Source organism: Coffea arabica, chromosome 7c (assembly GCF_036785885.1).
Source record: "Coffea arabica cultivar ET-39 chromosome 7c, Coffea Arabica ET-39 HiFi, whole genome shotgun sequence".
Lineage (NCBI taxonomy): Eukaryota > Viridiplantae > Streptophyta > Magnoliopsida > Gentianales > Rubiaceae > Coffea > Coffea arabica.
The window spans coordinates 3,849,170-3,875,835 of NC_092322.1; the positions used below are offsets into that span (position 1 = coordinate 3,849,170).

General features: G+C 37.4%; 3 protein-coding genes and 1 pseudogene across 3 annotated transcripts; 1 reads left to right on the top strand and 3 right to left on the bottom strand.

Annotated features, from left to right (window-relative positions):
• Positions 1–5,930: 5,930 nt before the first annotated feature.
• Positions 5,931–10,218, top strand: LOC113698817 (B3 domain-containing protein Os01g0234100-like). Its single transcript, XM_027218764.2, has 8 exons — positions 5,931–6,062; positions 6,166–6,404; positions 6,494–6,592; positions 7,483–7,514; positions 7,606–7,765; positions 7,859–8,065; positions 9,015–9,108; positions 9,224–10,218. Exons 2-8 carry the CDS (start codon positions 6,168–6,170, stop codon positions 9,976–9,978), a joined length of 1,584 nt encoding a protein of 527 aa, XP_027074565.1. The 5' UTR covers positions 5,931–6,062; positions 6,166–6,167; the 3' UTR covers positions 9,979–10,218.
• A 1,232-nt stretch (positions 10,219–11,450) lies between these two features.
• On the bottom strand, positions 11,451–12,708 carry LOC113698818 (uncharacterized). The gene is made up of 2 exons (XM_027218766.2): positions 12,049–12,708; positions 11,451–11,715 (listed from the first exon to the last, which is right to left on the bottom strand). Exons 1-2 carry the CDS (start codon positions 12,575–12,577, stop codon positions 11,702–11,704), a joined length of 543 nt encoding a protein of 180 aa, XP_027074567.1. The 5' UTR covers positions 12,578–12,708; the 3' UTR covers positions 11,451–11,701.
• A 5,549-nt stretch (positions 12,709–18,257) lies between these two features.
• On the bottom strand, positions 18,258–19,160 carry LOC140010294 (calmodulin-like protein 30; annotated as a pseudogene).
• A 2,983-nt stretch (positions 19,161–22,143) lies between these two features.
• LOC113698730 (protein DETOXIFICATION 49-like) lies at positions 22,144–24,380 on the bottom strand. The gene is made up of 2 exons (XM_027218650.2): positions 23,853–24,380; positions 22,144–23,775 (listed from the first exon to the last, which is right to left on the bottom strand). Exons 1-2 carry the CDS (start codon positions 23,964–23,966, stop codon positions 22,342–22,344), a joined length of 1,548 nt encoding a protein of 515 aa, XP_027074451.1. The 5' UTR covers positions 23,967–24,380; the 3' UTR covers positions 22,144–22,341.
• Between the last annotated feature and the right edge of the window lie 2,286 nt (positions 24,381–26,666).

The window sequence follows — 26,666 nt, forward strand, 5'->3', positions numbered from 1 at the left end:
TTTTTCTAATGACTGATGAATTAATACAGCTGTGTATGCATGCATGTCATGTTATTAGGAAAAAGAGACAACAAAATACTGTGGGGATAAATCAAGAAACCAAAATAGGTATTTACCCATGATGACACTACAAGCGTGAGTAGTCCGCCGTCTCAGGGCAACCGGAACAAAAAGGGAGAACAAAAGTCAACGACGTTTAAAATAATAATAATAGTGTTTCTGGCGGTCGGTTGTGAGTTCACGTTGCTAAATTATTCTCGCCATAACAATTAGCATCGGATGCTCCTAATCACTCTCTCTTTTATTTATCTCTTCTGCTTAGGAGTAGGGAAATTCTTGGGCAATTCAACCATAGGTGATTTTATGATTACTGCAATTCATGTGTTTAATTGGTTTTGCTTTTTAAAGGGGGTTATCAGTTATGCTTCCATGTTTTTACATTTTTCTGAATGGAATGAGGCTGCCATATTATATGATATTAGATTTTACATTTGGATTGTGAATTATTAGAGATATTTTTACTGTAGCACTTTTTGTGATGTGATGTATGCGAGATAAAAAGGTAATTGAAAAGATAGAAAGGTGTGTTGAAAATTGTAATGATGATGTAAGCAAATATATTTTGACAAATAAACAGCAATCCAAACAAACCTATGTACCAATCTTCCGTCAAAGTCAAATCATAACAATATACAAAATCGGCTAATTAATATATATTTAATAAGTTCCGCAATGCAGCCACATTTCGTCATAATTTTCTTAGATCGTAAAATAACTTAAGACGACAGAGACTTTTCAGTATATCTTACTCAAAGTTACGTAACGACAGTGCAATATGCATAGAGGAACTTAGTAAATCATCAGCAAGGATGTCACCCTTATTGGTAAGTAACTCAACTATGACTAGCTTACCAGCTATCTATCAGCACGAAATTATATACTACCCTACCTACGAGAGTGGATATATTTATATGTGGGTGTGTGGGCGAGACGTTACTTTTTTTTTCTTTTTTTTTTTTCGTTTAGAGATATTCCAACTTTTCGTCCAAATTAATATTCTAAATCTGTGTAGAGTCTTGTCTCAAACATGCACAGTAAAGTAGCATACGAAAATTAATCACAAAACTTATTAGTAATTACTTGGCTACGGGGCTAATCGAACTAACACATGAGGACGGATGAGACGCTGCTTTAGGATGAGGTTAAATCACAATCCGCTATTTCTAGTCTACGTTCTGTCATAGTCAAAGACAAAAGGACCATTAATTTTGATGCGGCTCGATATAAGCGTCTTGCAAGCTATGATAAGATGTTCTAGTTTTTTGTTTTTTGTTTTTTTGTCAATATGATACGTATCCGTCTGGATTTTAAAAGTAACGTCACATTTAATTGTGATAAATGGGTGAAAGGTAAGGTAAGGTTTGAACCCTTGTCTCCCACCCCAAATATAAGATGTTCTAATTAAACGATCGAAAAAATATATGATAAACCTTTTCTAAGAGAATAAACAGTACTCACTTGATTTATTTCCCATAAAAAGGATAGTGATTCTATTCCTTTTTTTAAAAGTGCATGTTACATTGTAGATGTGGTTATAGCCTTGGAAAAAAAATTGGATAAAATTGCTCAAACTGCAAATTGACTACTAATAATACTTAATTAAAGTCAACATATGTAACTATTAATAATTATATATTCACTACGTATATGGCATTTCTTTTTTGATGCTGTAATTCATTTTGCAATAGATCTTTTGTTCCACTTTTTGTTATACCATATGTTCCTCTTTTTATATTATTATTATTATTTTTCTTTCACAAACATCATGTTTTACTTCTTTTTTATTTCTTTAAGATTTAATAATTATTAACTGAGTAATACACATAATTTAAGAAACTCAAAAAATCAAAATACACAAAATGAGATTTTTTTATGAAATTTTCGTTGTATTTTTTGATTTTCTGTTATATATTACTTTTTTGAGACTAGTATATTTATTTTTATTGCATTAATAGTTATTTGATAGTAAGAAAAAAAAAAGAATTAAAATATGATATTTATGAAGAAAAATAGCAACATAATCAAAAGTGGATCTGAAAACAGAGTAAGGAGCGAGACAGGATATTTGTTCATTTGCTAATCATGTACTCACTGGTTGAGGCCCAGAAAATAAAAATCTTGAATTCAAATTTTCCTGTTATCTCCTCGCTTCTTAAGTCTCATCCATCTTCTGCTTAAAAATAATTTTTAAAAAAAATCACGTACTCGCTGTTATATTTTTCAATGTAGATAGTGATTCATGTTTTAAATCATTGAGATTGCTGTCCTATAAATGTCAAAAATACATATTTCACTATCTAATGAATTTAATTTAAGAGTATGATACATAAATTGGATTGTAAAATCTACCTACTTTTTTATGCTAAAACAACTCTACTTCCTTTTTTTTGCCAAGGAGCAGGTACATTCGGTGCATATTTGTGTTTCTATTTTAAAAAATGATTGAATGTTAATTCTCTGACTATATATTAGTTTAATCCTACTATTTATAGGTTAATAATTGCAATGTTATTCAATTATAGTCCCGTGTTCATCGTTTCAGGCATGAATTACCTGTACTCATATTTTAGTTTTTTTTTTAAAAAAAGGAGAAAGAAGGATGATTACTTTTCTGGACTCGGGACACAATAATGCATGCTTAGCAAAATCAGTCGGACACTACTTGAGAAACAAGTCAGATCTTCTGTCCTACCCTACAACTCATTCAACTCTTATTAGTCATCGGAAACATTGGGCGTTGGTCCAAATGGTCAGGGATGGTTCTTCGTGTATTAGATGGGAGGTTTAAATCTTTTGAAAATTTTAAAGAGTGCAATAATGTACGTGCTTGGTCCAACAGTTTATCCTCAAAACTCCTATACAAATCCAATTGGGCATTCCTCCCCCCATAGTCTAAAGAATTAGACAAAAGTTATTGCCACCAAAAAAAAAAGAAAAAAAGAAAAAGCGAGCCTCTTTGAATTGCTATTTTATGAGATTTTTGTAAAAAGTTGTATTATAACGGTTTAATGTGTCTGAGAAAAAAAGGTGATTGAGAAACATAAGAATTGAACTCTTTTGAATTGCTATTTATTGAAATTTTTACAAAAAAAAAAATATGCTGGAACAAATTGATGCATATGAAAAAAGAAGTGATTGAAAAACATGACGAGTGTACATTTTTTTTTGGATAAAAATTGTAACAGGGAAAATGCTGAAAATTCCAACATCGCCCTTTTTGCTGGCAATTTTCCGAAAGCCAAAAACTATTTTGCATCTGTGGAGGGTCCGTCTGGACTCTGGAATTCAAAACCACCGCCGTAACGAGACCTCTTGTATGGCGTAAATGAAAAACTCTCCTTTGAAACCTTGGAAGTCATGGTTAAATCACTTCATAGCGACTTTGAAAGACTCCGAAGAAGTTCATCAATCTTGCGCTGGAGATATTTCTGTGTCGATGGTCGAAGCCCTCAGCCTTGGTCAGATCGCAATCATTTTGCACCCTAAAGTCGTCCTTAACCCAATCCTTTGACGCATTGTTCGGAAATGTGTTTCAATTACACATTTTTTATATCTTATTTATAGATATTGATATAATTACATTATCAACATATTTTTATAAATCATCTTTTTATCTTATATATAACATATTAAAAAAATATTATAATATTTTTTTATAAAAATATTTTAAATAATTTATTATCCAAACGCACTCGATCGATTTGAAACCGAAATGTTCACTTCACGGTGAATATTTTAGTAATCATTGCAATCTTTTAATGTCTGACATAATTTGCTTCTTTAAATACGTACTCCATTCTGCGTCCAAAGGAACTGGGTCTAGTTGTAACAGTTTACGTGAAAAGGGCTCTCTCTTTCATTCTTTTTTTTTTTTTTTTTTTTTTGTCCGAGTATCTATTATATCATATACTACGAGGAGAGGGAGGATAGGAAGTGATCTAAGAATAACTCGAAAGGAATTGAATCACCATCGAATTAAACTGATGCACTATATACTCGTATAAATTTTTTAAACAGAGTCACTTAATATGACAATTGGTACCCACCAAATTTTAATACTTTGATGGTGGCCATCAGCCCAGATGCTGATGATTTCCCATTTCGTCCTTGCTGTGCAAGTATTTCATAGCCAAATAATAAATTAATATCTACTCGTTTTCATGTTTTTACGAAGTACCATTGTCATTGCAGGGGAATTGGTCCAATGGAAAGGATCCAAGTACACATTGGCGCATCGATGGGTTATCCAAGACTTTTGATCTACATGATAGAATACCGATTTGACCGTAGAATCCCGTATAACTCATCAATTCTTTTAAAAAAACATGGGAAAAAAAAAGAGACAAATTTTCAAAGTTTGGAAGCGGTCAATGTATGGAAGCAGGCTATGCTGCTGCTTTGGGTCCAATTTGCCATCGTTTTCTGCATATTCCAATTGCGAAGCTGGGGTACAACTCATCCGCAGCCCGTCCATCAAAACCGCCCTCATGAAAACGCTGAACCAACAAAAACTAGACGGAAAGAGGTTTGAATCCAAATCCTTAGTACATTAACAACGTCATAATCTCGCATCTATGAGATTCCGGTAAGCGGCAAATGTTGTCGAGAAGGCTTTGTTGTGGTTCTCTTCTCCACGTTTTGGTAAACCTGGTGTCGGGTTCCGGTTGATATTTTTACAAGCTTCAATTAGGCACCATAAACATCGTTTTCCCGGTTAGGTGCACAAAGATCCACAGACCCTTCCTTCTGTTGAATGCGGGAAAAGTAGTGAATATAAAGCCCAATAAGGGCCATTAATTAGGCGCGTTATTCATTGCGCGATCGAAATGATGCAGTATAACATTTAGAGCACAAGGCCCATGAACTCGTTCGCGTCTGCTACAGGGACTGCTTCTCTAGTTTTCACTTTTTTTTTGGTTTTCCTTTTCCAACCACTCGACCCGACCTTTCCACACAGACAGGTCGTTGGTCCATTAGCATGGTGGAGAACCGAGAAATCATTTTCATCCCTGGAAGATGCTATTGCAACCCAAGGTGCTATTTAATCAGAATTGATCGGAAAGGTTTGGAAAAATTCTAATCAGAATTAGATCAGAAAGGTCAAAAGACAAAAATAAGTCTAATTCTGGCCAAATCCTTCATGTTTATTCTTCCTGAATTATCCTAATTTTCGACAAGCATTTTCCAGACAGGAAACGGATTTCAAGCTTTATCCCCGCCCCTCCTTGCACCGGCAGCCACATCCAGTGTCCAGATGGAAGAAACAGAGTGGCAAAAGCAGATGCAGAAACTTGGTACTTTGAAACTTGTACACATTTTTTTTCCCAGTTCACCGTAAAAAGGTGCAGGCGTATGCCGTAATAATCCAGGTGGGCACCGCTCAATCTTCAGATCTATCCGCCATTGTAGATTATGCTGCGCGGAGCTCCCACAACAATTTCTTGATTTAAATGATGGGTCACCCCACAAAGGTTTTGACGCAGGGTATAAAATTACCCCTTTGGCTTTTAAAGCAAAACGACTTCGACTCTTTATAGCTTCGATTGCAACATTCCGTTTCCTTTTCTCTAAAGCAGTAAAAACGGATCAGTCTTGACGTACTGTCCAAAACCTTATAGCTCCAACCTGAATTTACCCCGTAGCTTTGTAAATTGGGAGTGCGTTTCCAAGAGGATGGGATGAGTTAAAAAAAAAAAAAACAAGGGGATGAGACGAGGAGATCTTCAGAGATGAAAATACCATCGTCTTTCGTTGTAGAATGATGTTAGTACAAGGAAGGCATAAAGACACAGGGCCGAGCCATCAGGCCCCTGTTTTCTTTTTCAACAGTTAAAACAAAACCAAGAGAGAAAAATAAGATAAATTAAAAAAAATAAAAAAGAGAAAAAATAGCAGGGGCTTGTGTTGTCTGACCCACGCACCACGGCACCCACATCTTCCCGGGTTTCGATTTTACCTTTCCTCTGCTCTTCCCTTCCCACATTCATTTCTTCTTTGCACAGGTAACAACAAATCTGCGATAAAAGTACACCTGAATACGACTAATCCTCCTGTTTCTCGGTTCCATTTCTATTTATGTTGGGTTAAAGTTTTGATTTTTAACAGATATGAGGTTGAAGATAAAGCCAGTGCAGCCAAGTCCAAGTCCTGAAGTTCAATATCAAGAAAACCTCCGGGTTACTGCTGACCAAGAAGTCCTGAAAACAGAGGCTGTGGAGGAAGAAGGACAGGGCTGCGGATGGCTTATCCCTGATGGAAACAATCCCATGATTTCCAACTCTGAAAATAACAAAGATAACCCACCTGAATTATCTCCAACCACTACTCCTGTTCCCCAGTACCTGGTCTCTATTCTTTTAACCTTTCTGCTTCTGTTTGTTCATATGTTTGTCGATTTGCTCTAATCGGTGGTAGATCTGGTTCATCTGTCCAGGGGAAAAGGAAGAGGAAACCCAAGGAGTTGATAGATGAGATATCACCTATTATCGTAAGGAGGAAGAAGAAGCAGCCTTCTGTTTCCAAATCTGAACAAGTGAGATGTCATCCTGTTTATCTATTTTAGTCTGTTTCCGTCAACTGTTTGGCAATTTTTGAGAAGGGTGGCAACTTCCTTTCTTTCTTTCCCATGGATTAATTACTGAACTCTCTACCTTCCTAGAATATCCCATGCCCGATACTAACTAAAGATCCACGAGCTGTGTTCTTTAACATTTTGTTTTTGGTTCTTATTCATGAACTTCTTTGAGAAAATTAAGGAACCTTTTATCATAGTTGACATGTCGAATAGTTTACTGACCAAATTTATGTCTGTGCGTCCTCTCATAAATAGAATGTAGGTGGCCTTGAATGCAAACATGTATTAGGCACAGTAAGTCTTAAGCCGAGTAATGGTTTGCTCAAGTTCAAGTTTTCGTGGTCTACTTGATCAGCTTGGACTCAACAAAGTGGAAACATGGTTGAGTTTCAAGCAAGGCTTAAGTAGCTTGGTAAGTTTGTCAACTAATTTTAAAACCTACCTGAAGATTTTTATTGGTTCTGTTATAGCTTCTTTGTCCCCTCATAATCACCCATGATCACGAGGAAACTCTATGTGACTTGGATCAATCAAGGTTTAAATATAATTCCACTTGTCGTTTTAATTTTTTCATCTGCCCCATGGGTTTTGTACTCCTCTTTTGAGTTTCCTGTCCCTCCCTTACTAATCAGAATTTATTCCAGAGTATACATACTAGAACATCTTGGTTTTATGTCAGAATTGATAGGTAGATTTGTATGTTTTTGCAGCTTGTCATGGAATGTCCCTAAAGCCCTATGTTTTTTGCTATGCCGTACTACCAATTTATCTTCGTTGTGGTGTTTCCTTTATTATTCTTGCTTAATGGCAATTATTGATATGAAAATCTGATGGTCTACGCATAGCAGGAAATAACTGATGGTGGAGGAAAACATGTGAGGTTGGTTCAGTTCTTAAATTTCTCAACTTCGCTTATTAACCTTTTATGCTTATGCTGAAGTCGGAATGGCTTGTTGATTTACGTAATGCAGTAAACAGGAGAAGTCTAAAGTTGATGGGTCTAGGAACCCTGTCCAAGTGAAGCCAGCTACCATGATTCGAGCAGAGGAGGTTCAATCAAGTTTAGGGAATGAGTATCCTAGCTTTGTAAAATTGTTGGTTAGATCGCATGTTGGTAGTTGTTTTTGGATGGTAAGCTTTGCTTTAAAGGATTTAATTTAATACACTGCAATTAATCCTTTGGATTGGCAATGGACTTTTGGTTATATAATTACTGTTGTTCAGGGCCTTCCTGTGCCATTTTGTAAGACGCATCTACCAAGAAAGGACACTACAGTGGTTCTTGAAGATGAAAGTGGGGAACAGTTTGAGATTAAGTACATTTCAGAAAAGACAGGACTAAGTGCTGGATGGAGAAAGTTTGTGGCTGCACACAAGTTGGTGGAGGGAGATGTCTTAATCTTCCAATTAATTGGGCCTACGACATTCAAGGTGCAAGAAACTGTTTCTGCTTAAACTCTTATGTGCGTGAAATCTGTTGCTTAATCTTCTATCGACTTCAAACTTTACTTGTTTATAGAAAACGATGTGATATTAAGCCAAAAACATTGATCCCATAGTAGGTGATCTCCATCTTGTTTTCTAAGAAATTTGTAGCGCATGGTGGTGTACATAGTGATAAAATTTGTATATCAAACATGCTTTTATCTTAATAAAAATATTGCAAGTTGTGCATGTGGCATTGGAAGCAAAACTATTAGGCAAGGACACAGGTATGTGCCATATGAAAGCAGCCGTTTAGCATGGGCAATGAAGGTATAAATAAACATGAATTTTGACTGCTTCTTTCTCGTCTATTTTATTTGCATTTTCCCTTGAGGAAACTTGGACCAGGTTGCAAATCTATCAGAACTTGGAAAAAACTTTTTGTTTAGTTATGGAAATGTTTCTGACAGTTTTTAAGTCCAATTATGCATCTTGTGCGATATTGGAAACCTGCATGTCTTTGAGTCCATCAATATGCAAATAAAACATCTTTTACCTTCCAATTTATGACATTCTTCCCCTTATTCCTGCTCCTTGAAGAAATGGAGACAAGACTGGGACCAATTTTAGATGTTTCTCTAATGTTCTTTTAGCTACATAGATGTGATAATGATGTTTATTCCATTTTGAAGCTTGAGCTCAATTTGATTTCAACTATGCTCTATGATCAGAACAAACCCCAAGCCGAAAGAAAATAATACAGTATATTTTCCGACTAAGGAAAAGGTTATAGTATTGTTTCAGATTAAAGCAAGCTTTTCTGAGAAAAGCTTATCAGCTCATGTCCACCAAATAAGTCCTGGCAGATATGAGCAGACGAATATTTATTTCATAGATGACCATGTTGTTTTCAAGCTGTGCATATTCTTCTGTTCATGTGCTTTCTCGTCTGCAGGTCCTTGTAATAAGGGCTAATGATCTGACTGAGGTTGATGGTGCTCTTAGCCTTTTAAATCTGGATACACTTGCAAAACAAAGTGATGCAATTGGTTAGTCAATAATCTGTTGAATAATTTAATTTTATTGTGTCACAAGCTTCTGTGCTAATTATTTATTGTTTTCTGGCATCATGGAATTTTCAAATTATGCAATAAATTCAAAAAGTGGAGGGAAATGTAGATCTTCAAAACAAGAAAAAAAAGCGTCCAAAATCTCTTCCTTTGACTGTGGTGCAAAAGAAGAAACAGAAAGCTGGCCTGTCAAGATCAATACTCCCGCATTTGGGACACCTGGAGGAACAATCTGGAAATGATAGTGATGAGGTGGCTTCAGAAGTTTTGGAGGGTTCCAAATTTTCAGCTGATGCTGTTCGTTTTAGGGACATTAAAGGCTTTGAGGAGTTCCGCATCATGGTGAATGGGGTATGCATAGATTCTGAGCTTCCTGAACATGTACGACGAAAGTATTATGAGCTCTGCTGCAGCAAGAATGTTTTTCTTCATGAACGTTTTCTCCCAGGGCTTCATTGTAAGTTGGCTGCTGGAATGATATTTGAAGCTGTCAATACCGCAGAAGCCATAAGAGCTTGCAAAGTGACCACCTCCCGAAAAGAATTTGAGAAATGGGAAAAGTCTTTGAGGTCCTTTGAACTTTTGGGCATGAATGTTGGATTTTTAAGAGCACGTATGCGCAGGCTGCTGAGTATGGCTTTCGAAGGTGAAGGGGCCTCAGAGGCAAAGAGGTACTGGGAGGCTAAAAATGCACGAGCTTGCACTGAAGATGAGATCAGAAATCTTGAAGCCAAGCTTGTAGAATTGAAGGCAACTTCTGAAAAATACGATGCTGAAATAGAGGCACTAAAGTCGAAGGCCGAGAGCTACGAGATACTGTTCCAGGAAGAGGTTAATGCTCCATGGTAATCATATTGATAGCTTGGTTATCTTGTGCATTTACCATGTGCTATATGCAGCATGGAGAGAGGAAGAAGAGCATAATATTATAAAGATGTGAATTTGCAATATAAATCCTACGTAGAAGTACTGAGAGTAGTTCATCAGCTCTTTAGATCTAGTGAATCTTTTGATGAAGATGTTTGTAATACATGGGTTGTTACTTTGTTAGACCGTGCATGGTAGGGACAATCAATCATATTACAGCCACATCCATCCTCCCCCAGCTCACCCCAACAACAACAAAAACACGTTTCTTGTTAAGAAGGAAAGGGTCATGGATGCGGCAGCTCCATTCAGATTTAGTGCGTCTTCTGAGACTGAGGGCTTAGGTAGCTGATAATAATCAAAAGACAATAGTAATATTTGTCACCTTTCGGTTAAGGTAGGGTGGCGGGTTTTGGGACATTGTTCATGTTTTTGCAGGCGAAGCACCGGATGGATCAGCCTTGTGCCTTTTTGTCTTTCTGGTAATTTACCTCGACTGGTTCTTCGTTTTCAGGCGTTAGGTCTGTGACACGGTTTGCCCGATAAAGATTACAGGGATTCATATACTCCTCTTCGCCTTCGCTGACTAATGAACTTCTCTTAGTATTGGTAGTTCACATCTGTTCCACATTAGTCTTTGGAAGGACTAGACATATAGCCTCCAAAGAGTTTGGAAGGACGGTTAAGTAGAAAAAGCTTTAAAGGATTAGGAATTTTTACGGTCAAAGAGGAGAGTGAAAACAAAGAGAGGGAAAAAGAAAGGACGGAGATACTTCGTCAGGGACGCGAACCGAGCAAGAAGGTTTTTGAGCTACTACTCTGGTGGTGCTTCCACGACTAGCTAGTACTTTGACCGGTGACAAAACCAGATTTACAGTGGAAGTTACGCCCATTTGCACTTTGTCAGATGTGGGACTAGTTAATAGCAGTTTTATTAATTGGAACGAAGTTTTTCGTACAACAACATGTTATTGTTGTGTGCTTCTCGACGCGATTTTGTGCCACAGATTCACAGCTGTGGCTTAGCTGTCATGTTGACTGCCAGAGAGTCGCTTCTCCTGCACTTGCACTGCCACCTCTTGAGTTCTTTAATCATTAGCTTTTTCCATTGTTCTGGAAAACCCCCGGCGGTTGATACCCTTTTTAGAACCTTTCTCTTTTTTTTTTTTTTGATTAGTTACTAACTGCAATGTAATTAAGCTCTAATGCTGCACCACCAAGGCACATTTCCTCCCATCAGGCCTTTTCTTCTTCTCTTGCATAAAAACGAAACGCTAGCTCAATTCTAATCCCAGAAGCTTAAAAGCACATGTTGCAGAAGGAAAGTGCTTAAGCTTGGCAGGGCAAAAAGCGCTTTTCAACTGCAAACGATAATAATACTAAATACTTTCCTTCTGCACAGAAAAAACATCAATCTTCTGCACAGAAAAAAGAGAGAGAAGAAAGATGAAACGGGAACTCCAAAACCACGGATAATATGTTAAATCCAATTGCACTAAAGTACTTGCTACAAATGCAACAATCCAACCCGAACCCCGGCTAATACTACCCCAAATTCATGATGAAATGATGGGCTCAATTTTAGTACAATGTCGGCCTACAAACCTCCATTACTGACTACACTACAGCACTCTAATAGTACAACGTTGTCATCATCCACTACAATCGAAGCTGATCCTCGTTCATCTGGGAACCTGACCCTCCATCATTCACCATTTCCTGCAACTCAACACCGTCTTACGTATCAGAACTGGTCACGTTATTTCAACTGTAAGTGCAAACTACTCAAAACCAATGCAAGGATATTCTCTATAACACTTTTCTGGGTAAGTGAGAACGGTGAGAAGACTCTGTTTCAAAACGAAAAGAGCAAGAGACTCTTTTTACTACTACCGGAAGAAGGAAAAGACCCTTCTCGTACCCAGAACGATGATATTTTATTAAAAAAAAAGAAAGAAAGAAAGAACACTTAACCGCGAGAATATATCCGAATCTCAACAAATGAAAGCGGGCCTGAAAAAGCAAAGAAGAAAGACTCTTTAACAAATGTACCTGAATGAGCTTCGTCTTGAGCGAAAGCAGACCTGGACCCTTCAGCCTTGTCAATTTTTTTAGATCCAATGTGAGACTTTTTAAGGCCGAGGAAGCCCTTCCACCTCGTACTGGAGCTCTTGGGAGGCCTCAACGAGAAAATATCATCTTCGTCGTCTTCTTCTTCAACTTGTTGCAGCTCATCCCTGAGAGTAGTTGTTTTCTGGAACTGACGGGTGCCGCAATTTTCTTTGAGGGGCAGCAGCCTGCCTTGAGAGAAGAGCTCATCGGCACTCATCATGGAATAGTTGGACACAGAGAATTCGAAGTCTGAAGAAACAGGGGCATCCCTGTAGGTCCTCACCATGTGGGGACGATGAGAAGTAGAATGACTGGTGATGGAGGACGAGGAGGATTCAATGAAGTCATTGGAGAAGGAGATCCTGGGGCTGATGATAGTAGTCGGAGGAGTATTGGGAGCCCCAACCCCAAGAGGTAATTTGCTGTGCTGATCGTTGCTGTTCTGGTTGTACATGTCTAAGCATGCCATGGAACGCTAACAACTCACAACCAACAACATAAAAACATCAAAAATGAAAAAAAAAAAAAGGTTGGGGAAATTCAATTCAAGTTTGGTCAAGCGAAGTGAAAGAAGCCCTATGGTTCTACACCTAAATAAATCATCCAATGGGGGTTGATGGGGTTTTTTCTTATGGGGAGTCGGGGGTGGAGGGTGGGTGGGGGAACAGGGGACCTACCTTCCTCTTCTGGGGCGCTAGCACAGTACCACGGCAGCGTCTCACCAATTCAAGATGCTTGTATTTATATCCAACGGGAAGGTGACTGCCCTTGGAAGCAAAACAGGGAATTTCAGTTCCACCCCTTGAAAATTTCAGAATTCTCTCTTTTGCACATGAGGGAAACCCTCCCTACGTCGTATAAGCCTTTTTTTTTTCCTTTCAAGAAATTAGAGAGTATCAAAATGTTTTTGCATAAACATAAATGAGTTAATTGGGTCTTTAAAAAAATTGTTAATTGGTGGGTCTTTCCCAAAAATTTATAAACGACTAGTCCTATGAGCTTTTAATAAATGGCGACTCCACCTTGAAAGACTTGTGTCATCCTAAACTTGAATAAAAAGAAAGATATCTAACTATAGAGTTTTGCTTATAAATTATGTCGTCAAAATTGAACTACTTCATTAAAATCATAATTTCTTTTGATCTGTCAACTAAAGTCTTCAATTTCGACTGAATTTTATCAAGTGATATATAAGTTGATAATGAAGCATGATTTAGTTGTCAAGATATTTCACCTATAATCAAGAGATCGGGGGTTCAAATCATCAACGGAGCAAGTGAAAGCGGATTTCTTGTTTTAGCCTTTTAGGGGGGACAAGTACAAATTGACAGGAAACAAGGTGGGCATTGGCAAGAAAAAAGAATACTATCTAAACAAGGAAGGTAGGTTTAATGTTTTCCGGACAAGGCGATCATGTCAAGATGTGATGGCTATTGTCATTGCATGATAATTTGGCAGTGAGTGATGATAGTGAATTGATGGCCGATTCCAAATCTTGGATTAGAATCCAGGGCTCCTGGTCAAGGGTTTGGACTGCTCGTGGGATTGAAGCCAATCTGTCATTTCATTACCACTACCGTTTTAGTGCTTCGTGCCGGACATTCTGTGCATCTTTTGGATCTTTCATGCACTCGCTTTTAGCTTGGCGAACTCAGAATTCAGATAGTAACAACACTAGTACTATAACAATTCTGGTGCAAGTAGTCAGTCCTCTTTGTAGCATTTTGACCAGCATCAGCATCACATGCTTCACATTCTATTATTGTTTTCTGTTTTCTTTTCTTCTTTTTTTTTTTTTTTTTGAATACGCAACTACTATTTGGCATTGCGTTTTAAACGAAATCATTCACTCAGATTCTCCTATCCTTTAACTGAGAAACGAGAACAGGCATATCAACTGGTCGACTTTGAGCTTGTGGCAATACAACCTAGTTTTGAAACATGGAAGAACAAAAGATGTGCTGCTCTTAAAATACTGCACCGTTGCTCTTTAAATGCAATTTAAGAAGATGAACATTATTGGCATGTGTTTTTGAGATATGTAACCCAGTGCTGGTGGCAACCGGGATTCCTGCATGTTTACACTCCAAGGGAAGAACCAAAAGCAGAAAAGGAAATTAAAAAAAAAAAAATTGGGAAGAAGACAAGAATGCACATGTTAGCATTGATTTATCATATATGCAAAATCCAAAACTAAAGGGAGGGGTGGGGTGGGGCTCCTCTCATCTCATCCCTATCTCAATTCTCATGCAAGAATGAATAATAGTAGTGATAATAATGCAATGTGGCAGCAGCAGGCGGAGGGTCGACAGAGATTTAATGAGTGAGCTAGTATAAATTGGTAAAAACTGGGACGATTTATGAACATGTGATGGATCGGGTACCCAGTTTTAGGCTGGCGCCTGGCAAGTGTAACAGTTTCCATTGCTGGCGAGTAATAAAGCAATTGAAATAGTAAGACGCTCGCATTCATTTCTTGATGACTTTAAAATTGCAAGGTATCAGATGTTTTTGACTGAGCCTTTTTTTGCGTTCTTCTTTGCTTTGTACTATTACGCATTCATTTTGGAAAATTTGTAAGTAGAGAGAGAGAGAGAGAGAGAGAGAGAGACAAAATTGGTGGCAGGACCAGAAGCCAGAAATCCCACCATCTACAAAGCAAAGATGCCTGAGGCCCTGAACTGAAGGAGAAGAAAGGGGAATCACAACACAAAGATCAGGCCATGGAAGGCACAGCACAAGCGCAGAGGCTGCTGGCATAGTAGTCGTTTGAATAGTGGGATACTGGCACCAGGGTATGCAGTGGGCTTGGTTGACTGAGCTTTGACTTTCCAAGTCATCACATTAGAAAATGGTGAGCTGGTCGGGATACTGACGGGTCGGCGGGATCACGTGCATCTTGGATTTTAAGACAAAAATGGAATTACCAAATCAGTCCGTCACATTTCAGGTTCCGTTATTCACGTTTAAAATTAGTCAAAATAATCTCTTGGATATAAAAATTTTGCACACTTGGTCCCGATGTTCATTTTTGCTCAATTTTCTAGCCAACAAATGCACGGCTACTTCATGCGCCCATGATTTTTTTAAGGGAATAAAATTTATTTCCCTTTACCCCCCCAAAAAAAAAAAATATATATATATATATATACACACACACACACATGACCTCCCATTACCCTCAATTTTTATCCATCAAACTCTATTTCTAATTCCCAAACACCAAACCCCAATTCTCAATAACAAAGCTTTTAGCAAGTTCACAAAAACTATATATATTACGGTATTTAGATAAGAATTTACACAATCATCCTTTTATTTTATCAAAGTGGTACATAAACTCACCATAGTCAGATCCAGTGGCGGAGCTAGGAATTGCAATTAGGGGGGCGAGTCTCTGTTATTTGGACCAAGTCCAAATAACTTTCAAACATTATTGTTTGTATCCTTGAGAGGGGGCAAAGTGAAATTTTTTATCAATATTTTGGAGGGGCCAAAACAATATAATAAAAATTTTTTTACTTAGAAATTTTTTTTATAACAATTGGGGGGGGCAAAGTGAAATTTTTTATCAATATTTGGGGGGCAAAACAATATAATAAAAATTTTTTTACTTAGAATTTTTTATTTTAACAATTGGAGGGGGGCGGTTACCCCCCCTGGCCCCCCCCTTCCCTCCGCCCCTGGTCAGATCAAATGGGTTGCACCTTTGCCATCCTTCTGAAACTATATTATCAGATCCCCGTGCCATTTTCTTCATCGCCTTTTGTGAAGGTACACGCACCAAAGTTTTGTTGTTGAGAATTGGGGTTTAGTTACTTCGAATTAGAAATAGGGTTTTAGTGGTTGAAAAATGGCGGAAGGAGTCGTAATGTGTGTGTGTGTGTGCGTTTTTTTTTGGATGAAGGGATACAAATTTTATGTCTATAACACGTCAAAAAAAAGTATCACGCTATTTAAAAAAATTTGCTACCCAAAAACGGACTAACCACTCGTTTGGTCAAGGGATATGAGACTAAAAAATGGGTTTTAAGAGCTAATGAAAGTGATTGTTAGAGTTTGGAAGATTTCTATCGAAATAGATCTATAGGTTTCAACAACTTCCTCCCCCTGATCTTCTGTCTGGTTCTTATCTGCCCCCCAACTCCAGCCACGCACTTCCTCTCTTCCTCGCCCTCAGCCATCACTTTCTTTGACCCCTTTTTCATCTCCAGTTCCCTATCACTCCATGCAATACACTACTTCGGCCCTCACCTCTCCTATCTTACAAGACAGTAGTCGGTGCCAAAGAGATAGGATAGGAAATCAGGGAAAAACAAAAAAAAAGATAAAAAGGCAAACGATGGATAAGAAAAAAATAATAAATGAAGGATTAAAGGGGCTGGAGTGGTTTATTAATTTGTATCTACAATGAATTTGGATGTTGAAAGTATAGGAACCCCACAAATATGGAGTCTATCTATCCTGCCGCCTAAGTTGCATCATTGCGCGGAATTTCAGTTTTGAAAAACAGATTTGCAGGTGTATCTCGGGGGTTTGGGCCTCAAATGATTTGGTTGAAAGTTTATTCCCAAAGAAAAATGTTGAAGATTTAGCAAGGGTAACTGGTGGTTTGCGGAGGCTGTCTATGTTTTAGGTGGCAGGACGGTTTGGTAAAGGGGGACGAAAACGAGAAGAGAAAATCAGAATAAAGAAAATCTAAAAATAATAATATTTAATTCTAAAATCCATTCCTAATGGTGTATCGTGTATACCAAACAATCAATTACCATTGAGACTCTCTTAGGTTGAGTGTACACCTGCTAAGGGTCCCTTAGATTGAGTGAGACTCTCTTTAGGTTGAGCGAGACTCTCTTTGGTGTGTCCTGAGTGTAGTTTAGTTTTTCCTCCGTAAAATGCCTATTTGTCAAAAAAAAAAATTACCATTGAGAGAGATTTTGACAAAAATTCATTCTCAAATCTATAGCTGCCATTGCTTGGCGAATACAATCGACGGGCAAATAAAATCTTTCTTCCTGTCCTGGAGAGCTGGCCAATGTTATACATTGATAAATGACCCCTACGCATTTATAAACTAGATTGAGTGCATTCCCATTTCCACTGAGAATGTTAATGGGGTCGAACCAACCCGAGTTTAGCCTGTTTGGCTCGATAAAAGATAAATGAGTCTAAATTTTAATTGGGACGAATAGAGTTTTAGCCTAAATATTAGGTTTAAACTAATTATGACCTGAGTTTGGGTCATACTAGGCTCATGTCTGATTAAAACGCAATCCATATATGAGTATAAGCATATATGTAAAATATATATAATAATATCCATAACTTATAATTATCTATACTATATATAAATGGAGACGAGGGGATTTGGGGTAAACAAAAATCTGTCATTTCATGTACCTAAACTACCCTTGATGGTGAGAGAACTTTTCGGTATAAATGAAATCTATCTATCTTTGATAACTAACTACTACCAATACGATTTTTTTTACCAAGTAATATGTATTTTTTCATATACTATTTTTGAACTTATTAGTAAATCTTAATTTTAATTAACAACCACCAATTATGGTTATGACAAACTTCTAAATAACTCATTTTTATAACTTTTATTTTGATGAATTTTTTACATATTTTTTTTAAAAATAGAAAACCAATTTTCTTGAAAATGATTTCAATAAATATACTCAAAATATTTCACAATTTTTTTATTTGTTGCACACACATTAGTATGTGCCTTGAATACTAGTGCATATTATGACATAAAATGTAAATAATTTATATGTAAATTTGTATTAATTCATAATTATAAAGTATATATTGTACATAATTATGTATTTAATTATAGTTTGGGTCAAATCCGATTTGAGGCCAAAACTCACATAATAGTGGGGGCTGAACTCGAGTCCTTTTAGCATGGTTTGAAACCTGAAATCCATATACTTTGTGAACCGAATTTGGATTCATTGAAACATGGGTCAAAAGTTCGATTGACACCCTAATCCCCGCGTACCAGAAAAAGTGTGCAGAGAAATCCCATCCCCAAACCCCAAAAAAAAAAAAAAATTGTAATCCGGGGCGGTGGCGGGGTGTTGAAGGAAGAAAAAGACGCGAGTCCAGATCAATTATTAAGGAACCAATTATAGTCATTAAGATGGGGAAAGGTTCATGGTACGCATCATCGACATCATGAACTCGTCCATGTTAATGAATCCATCCTATGGAACAACGTAATTTTGTGTTGGACAGAAAATTGGACACAAAAAATTGAACAGAGGATCCCGTTTGATAAGCATCCACTCCCCCTTTATCATTTTCCTGGACGGCTCCAGGCTCGACTTTTCGCCAAGCCTTCTCGTCACCTCCGACAATCCCTCCGCGCTCATTTTCCCGTTTTGAAGGAAGAAAAAGACATGACTGCAGGTTAGTTATTAAGGAACCAATTATATATATATATAGTAATTAAGATGGAGAAAGGTTCTTGGTACGTATCATGAACTCGTCCATGTTAATGAATCCATCACCATCAGGATCCTCGACTTTTCTCCAAGCCTCGTCATCACCTCCGACAATTCCTCCGCGCTTATTTTCCCATTCCCGTCCAAAATCAAATACTCGAGAGGCACCTTGAAGCCTTTCACGCCAGCTCCTTTAGCCCTGTCTTTCACGCCAGCTCCCTTAGACCAGTGGACTTTCGTGAACTCTTCAAAGTCGATACATCCATCTCCGTCCGAATCAGCGACCTTGCCGATCTCGGACTCTTTTGCTATGATATTTGTTCTTTCTTCCGGTAACCCTGAGTGCTAACTTGTATTCTTCCTCGGAGATTTTCCCATCTTTAGTTGCGTCAAACTTGTTAAAAAAGCTTCGTAACTCCTCCGCCTTTGGATGGAAAACTTTTGACGTTACATTTGGCTTCTGCCTAATTTGGTGATCTTTTGTTGTAGAAATTCGGGATTGCTTAGGTGAAGAGCGACTCAAGACGTTGTGTTGAAACTTGAGAAAGCTCAAAGACGACATGGGGTTTCTTTTTTTTTTTTTTTTTTTTTTTATAATGATTAAATTGATTTTGCTCTCGTACTTCAAGTTTTTGAATGATACTACAAAATTCAATTGCATTGCGGGCTAATATCTATTATACATAATCTACCTCCAATGGGATCAGATAGATGCTGAGGACTTGATTTGTTCCCCTTTTTCTGAAATCGTTACACTAATTAGGCAATAAAAGCACATTCTTTCCTGCAATGAGTTGGGCATATAAAATTGCTTTTATTCCTGTTCTTGAATCGAGCGTTGTGGACCACGAACAAAATTCCGTCTTAGAAGTTGGATTAAGGCTTTTGATAAAAAAAGCACTTATAGGTATTAAAAGTACTTGTAAGGCGTTTCTTGAATACCATCTTATAAAATTAGGAGTAGAGCTTTTGGTGTGAAAAACACTTTTAATAAAAGTTTAAATTTGGTGCTTTTAGAGTAATTTTTGTGATTTAAAAAATAAAACATTAAATTTTATCATTTTATCATGTATTATAAATTAAATAAAGGGATAAAAATGATTAAAAATTTTCAAACTATACATTATCATAATACAATAAGTACTGGTTAAATTATATTTTCAAACAATATATTTAAAAATATTTAAAAAATATTTAAAAAAAATAATTTTCAATAAATTAACGCAATCCCGAACAATTCAGAGCATGCACGAGAGGATGTGAGTCCGAACAAGTGGACGTAGGGATGGCAACGGGGCGGGGTTGGGGCGGGGGACCCCTCCCCCGTCCCCCGCCCCGCCTTGCCCCGCTTCCCCCGCGGGGTTAATAAAATTTTATTATAATTATATTTTAATAAATAATCAAGTACTAAAATATCAACACATCACCAAATTATTATTCATTGTAATTTTACAATTGAAACTCATAAAAATAATCAAATAGAAGTTATTTGAATACAATCCAATATGATGAAATAAATATAACTAAAATAGTCACATTTTCACTTTTTGTACAAATGCAATCACTAATTCATCATTGTGTTTGTGCTTTTTTTTTAGAAAAAAGTGTTATTCTATTAAGTGTAATTAGAAATTTAGTATAAATGTATTAGTAAATTTAGTATAACTATTTAATAAATTCTATTAGTAGACATGTATAATTATTCATATAATTGATAATATCAATTATATTACATAAACTAATATACATTATATAATACATCTAACTAATAATATCATTATCATAAGTTTATAACTAATTAACTTACATATAATATATAGTCATTTATATATATATATATATATTTTTTTTTTTTACGGGTGGCGGGGCGGGGGTATACTCCCCCGCCCCCCGCCCCGTTTCTAAGCGGGGGAAATTTTTTCCCCCCGCCCCCGCCCCTTCCCCAACCCCCGTCCCGTGAGCCTCCCGCGCGGGCACCCGCCCCCATTGCCATCCCTGAGTGGACGCCACATTTTTGTTTGATTCCGCTGTCCACCACCCAGCCCCTCTTAGGGCCAAGAATTTGCTACATTATTCCGCCATAACGCGTAGGTGCCTTTCCACCAATATCGAACTAGTGGTATTAGACTATCCATCACTTTGGCGTGGGAAGTTGCCTTCGGAATATCTCTTTATTTTTTTTTTCTTTTCGATTAACATGGGTAAGCTTTGTAATTAAGAAACGGAAGATCATGATAAAAAAGAAAAAGAAAGGTTCAAAGTGGAGACTAAAATAAGCAGGATGTACGATCCTATCGTTACTTTGGTTCATTTATGTCTTTGGTGTCCCAATTTAAGCAATAACTTGAATAAAACCATTTCCTCGGTTTGTGATCTTAAAATATTAAAACCATGAGACCTTGAGAACTTAAGCAATAGCATAACCTTAGGACCCTAGTTTTTTGCCTAGATTTTATAATACAAGTTTTTTAAAAATTTTTTGTTTACAGTAACTTCTAAAAATACACAAAAAATTTTAAAAATACATATCTCAAAACACCCAAAAAATAAACATCTACCTTTTTCTTTTGTCACCACCATTTCACCTTAGGCCAACACCACTGTCGCCGTTATCACCACCTCACCGCCATCGCCTCTCCCTCTTTTCCTGTCTCCCTCATTCTCTTCTCCCTTCTCCTCCTTTTCCCCTTCCCCCTTCTTTTTTTTTCCTTTCTCTCTCTTCTTTTTCCCTTCCTACTTCTTTCCTTTTTTCCTCCCTCCCTCTCCCCCTGGCCGTTAATCTCACCCATCTCTTTTGCCTCAATCTAGACCAAATCGAGGTAGGAGAGGTGGGCGAGATTCACAAGAATGGGGGAGAGGGAGGGAAAGAGGGAGGAAAAGGGAGAAGAGAGACGGGAGAGGAGAAAAAGAAATGAGAAAAGGAAAAAAAAAAAAAGAAGAAGAAGAAAGAATAGCACTACCTGTTCTTTTGATTTTTACCACCCTTTTTTTGATTTTCTGTGAAAATTAATAATGGAAACGGAAGGTACATAAAAAAAAAAAATGGAGTGTAGGTGTAATTTTGATGAATTTTAGTCAACAGAGGGGTTGTGGTCAACATTGGTGATAGCTAGCGGTGGCCGGAAACTCCATAGTTGCTACTTGTGGGCAAAGGAGGAAGAAGAAGAGAGGAAAAGGAGGAGAAAAATGAAAAAAAAAAGTTGTTTAGTTTTTCTAAATCTGCAAATATACAAAAACCTAAAAAACACCTAAAATATGCCTACAGTAAAATTTTATACAAACACCTAAAAAACTATCAGAATTTATATTTGGTAATTATATGCATGCATTAGATTATTATTCTCTCTATATGTTGTTTACATTTTTAATAACACCAGTGGTTCTTTTGGTTTTGACTACTTTTTATTCATTTCCTGTGAAAACTTATATCGGAAATGAAATTTACGTAGAAAAATGGAGTGAAGGGTATAATTTTGGTCAACAGGTACATCAGTGCCCAACCGCCAATGGCTGATGGTGGTGGCCAAAAGCTCCATAACTGCTGCTGTGTGAAAAGAGGAGGAAGAAGAAGAAAAGAGAAATTAAAACAAAATTTTATACAAACACTCAAAACATACACTTTATTAACAACACAACCCCCATCAAAATTTTCCAAATTGATGCATATGGATATTAACAACACAACCCCATCATAATTTATATATGCATCACATTATTACTTTCTCTATCCGCCGGTTGAATTTTTTTTCCCATGCGAACATGGTCTGATTCAAATTCACACCGTAGACTCTTTTGCCTGACTTAGTTGACGGTCATGATCATTCCATATTACGTATTCACCCCGAGATTCACGATCAGGATCACCTGTAATTCCAATCAACTCGCTCGCCCTATTTGCTTGATCCATCCAATCTGTTCCCCTCAGAACAAAAACCATCAGGACCGAACACACGGCCTGGGCCACCAGTAGACCCAACCATAGGCCTAATAAGCCCTTTCCCAATCCAAATCCAGTGATGATTGCGAGAGGTAGCCCAACACCGTAGAAGGAGCCCAGATTAATCGTGGCACCCAACACCGGCCTAGCGCAGCCCTTCAATACTCCACAACCGGCGGTCTGGGGGCAGTTTCCGAGCTCACAGAGGCCCACCACCGGCATGGACAGGGCGGTCAAAGACAGAATGGCTTTGTCCTGTGTAAAAGCTCGTCCCCAAGCATTTCTGCATATTGTGACGAATGACATTGCAGCTATGCTTGTAAACACTGCACATGCTAATGCTACCAGGCACGAAATTCTTGCTTTGCTAGGATGGTTGGCTCCTAACTCATTTCCCACTCGAGTAGACACCGCTAAGCCCAAAGATGAAGGAAAAATGTAAACAAGAGAAGTTGCCTGCAAGAGAATCCCCATGGTTGCCACGACTTCGGCCGCATTTGAGAGCAAACCAGATAATAGAATCATCAACTCGTACCACCACCACTCTAAGCATACAGATACACAGCTGGGGAGTGCAAGGCTTAGAATCGGCTTCCACTGATTGAAGCATTGGAGGGACCACCCTGGCCATGATCTTTTATACACCCCAGAAAAGATTATGTAAAGAACGAGTGTTGCAAGGGTAGCGAAGTCTGTTATGGATGATGCCGCAGCAACGCCTCGAATGCCTAGGCCGAGCTTATGAATGAGGAGATAATTTACTGGTGCATGCAAGGCCAGAGAAAAGACAGCACTAAGGATAAGGGGCAGCGTTACATTCTGTGTCCTCAGAAAGATTTTGAGAGGGTATATGATGGATTGGAATACAAGGTCTGGTATGCAGAATGCAAGATGGTTAGCTGCAACTGAAGATATATTTGAGTCTTGGCCACAAAAGACTAGTATTGGCTGGATGTTGAGCCACAAGAGGGAAATGGGAATTGAAGCGAACAAAAGAATGACGATTGTGCGTTGCAGGGTTTGACCCATGACTGACCACTGCTTAGCCCCACAGGCTTGAGAAGAGATGCCTTCCATGCCCATGGCTAAACCTGAGATGATGGAGTAGCCAGTGATGTTGGCTATGCCACTTGAAAGAGACCCCCCAGCCAGTGCATCTTTCCCCATTCTTCCCATGAATAGCACTGATATCATGGATTTACCATAAACAAGCAGGCCGGTGATGATCATGGGAAAGGCTATGGTGTATAGCTTTTTAATCTCCTCAGCAACCTGAGAGATTTGTTGCGAGAGTAAGGGCAAGATATATTCCAAAAAGAGCGATACAAGATGGATTCACATTGGCTAACCTCTGGAAGGGTTGGCCGGGAACCGTGATGTTCGTGATCTGGAAAGCTTTCGTTCGACTTTGGGAGGCCATTAATATAGTCCACCAGTAGAGGAGCTGAAGTTTCTACAGCCATATCAGCTATTTATTGATCAAAACTTGTTTGCTTGAATTGAATGAGGAAAAGATATTTATACTAGTTAATTTTCAAAGAAGAAGAAAAGGACGACCAAAATGAAATATCAGATTGCTGTAACCGAAAAGAAAGATGGGCATGTAGCTAGGGGGAGAGGGGTCTTTTGGAAACCTCGCTCCTGGAAGGGGGAGAGTAAAGCAAAAACAGGAATAAAGGCAACATCAATTAATTTCCCTCCCTTCGATCTTCTTACTACAGTCATGAATCATGATCAAAGAGATATCATCAGTGCCCAAGAAGACGATGTATGTGAAAATGTGTGTGTTTGTTAAAGGAGTTTGGTGGTGTGCGAGTAAATTAGACGAGAGTGGGGATGAGAAGGTGTCAGGTGACCATGGAAGTCTTGTCCTATCTGGGAGTGGAAGGCATATCCCATCTAGTGTTACTTATACTAGTAGTTCCCAAATTCATCATCATTTGCCTGGTTAGTCCGTGGCCATGCATGCAACTACCAATACTTGTAAAGCTGTCATCACCTCCTTGCAAGATTTTGTGTGTCATCATCATCATTAACAACAGCTTCTTACTTTGTTTTCATCTTCTCCTTTTCTTTCTTCTTTTCTTATGTTCTCTTTTTTTCTTTTTTCTTTTCCGCTGCTAAATTTTTCTTAGAAGAAAAAAATGAGTCAAGCAAAGTCCAAATAGTAATTGTCTTTTGCCAGTCTTTCTAGTGTTCACGACACAAGTTCATCTGAGGAGCCGGATTTAGATGAAGTAGCACCCCGCATTGGACGTGCCATGCGCTTCCATCAGACAGATCCACAAAGAAAGTGTCTTCTCCACACACGCACACACATACACCCCCCCCGGCGCGGTGGGGGGCCGCACCTAACGTTGGTAGGATTTGCAATAATTGTTGACTACAACACAGATACATCCTTGGTACCCAACTGATGGACGTGGTGATTATACCTGGCGATTGGATGATTATACCTGGCAATTGGGCTGGTTCAACGGATCTTGGATGGATTGATATTGAGTTTTCATCTAAATAGATTATATTCAACTCGTCCAACTTTGGATTTGGTTGATTTTGGATCGGGTCATATTGGGTTATTTCAAATCCATAATCTAAATATGACCCAACATATTAATTAATGCATTTTGATACATAAACTTTTTCACATACATTTTAACACACAAAAGGATTTTTTTCACACATATAAACACATTTTCACATACATAAATGTATTTTCACACACATAAACACACACTCACTTTTTAAATCCCTTGGAAACACATCATAAATAGAATAATATTTTATATTGCTTGTATTGTGAATTTTAGATAATAAATTGTACATTTAAATAAATTAGCTAAAAAAATTGTTTACTTTATACTTTTAAATACTACTAACTGATTGAAACTTATTCTTGTCACAACTTATTAACACTTTTACTATTCATATCTGCATTATTGTAAGTTGTAATGTTCTGTGTATTTAAATTATTGAATGCTAGATTATATTATGCTTGAAAATGTAAGTAGTATTATAATATTGATGAGGAATTGTTAACAATGAAATAAAACAAGTTAGCAAAAAGTAAAAGAATGCAATTAGAATAAATTTAAAACCCTATTCTACGTGCATGAAATATTAACAAACAAAAGCAAGTAGCAACTTGAGAACAACCACAAAAAAAAAAAAAAAAAGGGGAGGAAAACAACACACTCTTAAAAGGCATAATAAATTATTATAGAAGTCGAGCAAATTTAACTACTGTTGTAAAAGTAAAATAAGCATGAGTTTTTATTTCAAGTTTCTTTGTTCTTTTAAATAAAAATTTAAAAAATTGATTGAAAACATATATATATATATATATGAGAATTTTAAATACAAATTAGTCAATGAATTTTAACACATGTCCAAATGCAAGTGGTTGGATATATGTGCATTGAATATTGTATTTATTATTTTGAATTACTTTTAAACAAATTGGGTATTGGGTGTCCAAATAAAAAATTCAACACGCGCAATGAATAAGTTGGATTGCTCTTACCCAATTTAAGAAAACCCATAACTCAACTGACCCAACCCATCATTTAAAATTAATGGGCGGGTTGGGCGATTTTAGATTTTTTTGCCAACTCTAGCGGTGATGAACTAAATAGCAACCCTGTCGTACTCAGATATTGTATGTTTACTCTTTTTCCACTCTCATTCCTTACTTTTTGTGAACGAAATGTACCATGATGTACAAAGTTTGAGTCTGGAGGATAAAATTAGCAAGGTTTGAACGATTATTATTATCAATATATTCTTTTCTACGTTTGTTTGGATTGTTTTTTTCCTAAGAAAAAAAAAAACAACCGTTTTTAAGGGCAGGGGGAGGGGGGGGCTAAAACGTATAACATTTTCTGTTTCATAATTCTTCCAATAACATTGCTACGGTAAAATTTATCTAAAAAAACCTCCCTAAAACACTTCCCCAAATGGAGACAAAAAGTTTGGATAAATGGGAATGGTGTCACATCTCAAAATTCAACAAGACTACAACATAATAACGTTTATAGGTTTTCTCTTATTTCTTTTTTCTGTACCATTTTTACGTCGATTATTGACAAAACAAGAAATTAAGGCAAAATAGATAACCAAGCAGCGTGAAAAGTATTTGCTTGTCAGCTTTGTGTCGATAAAGG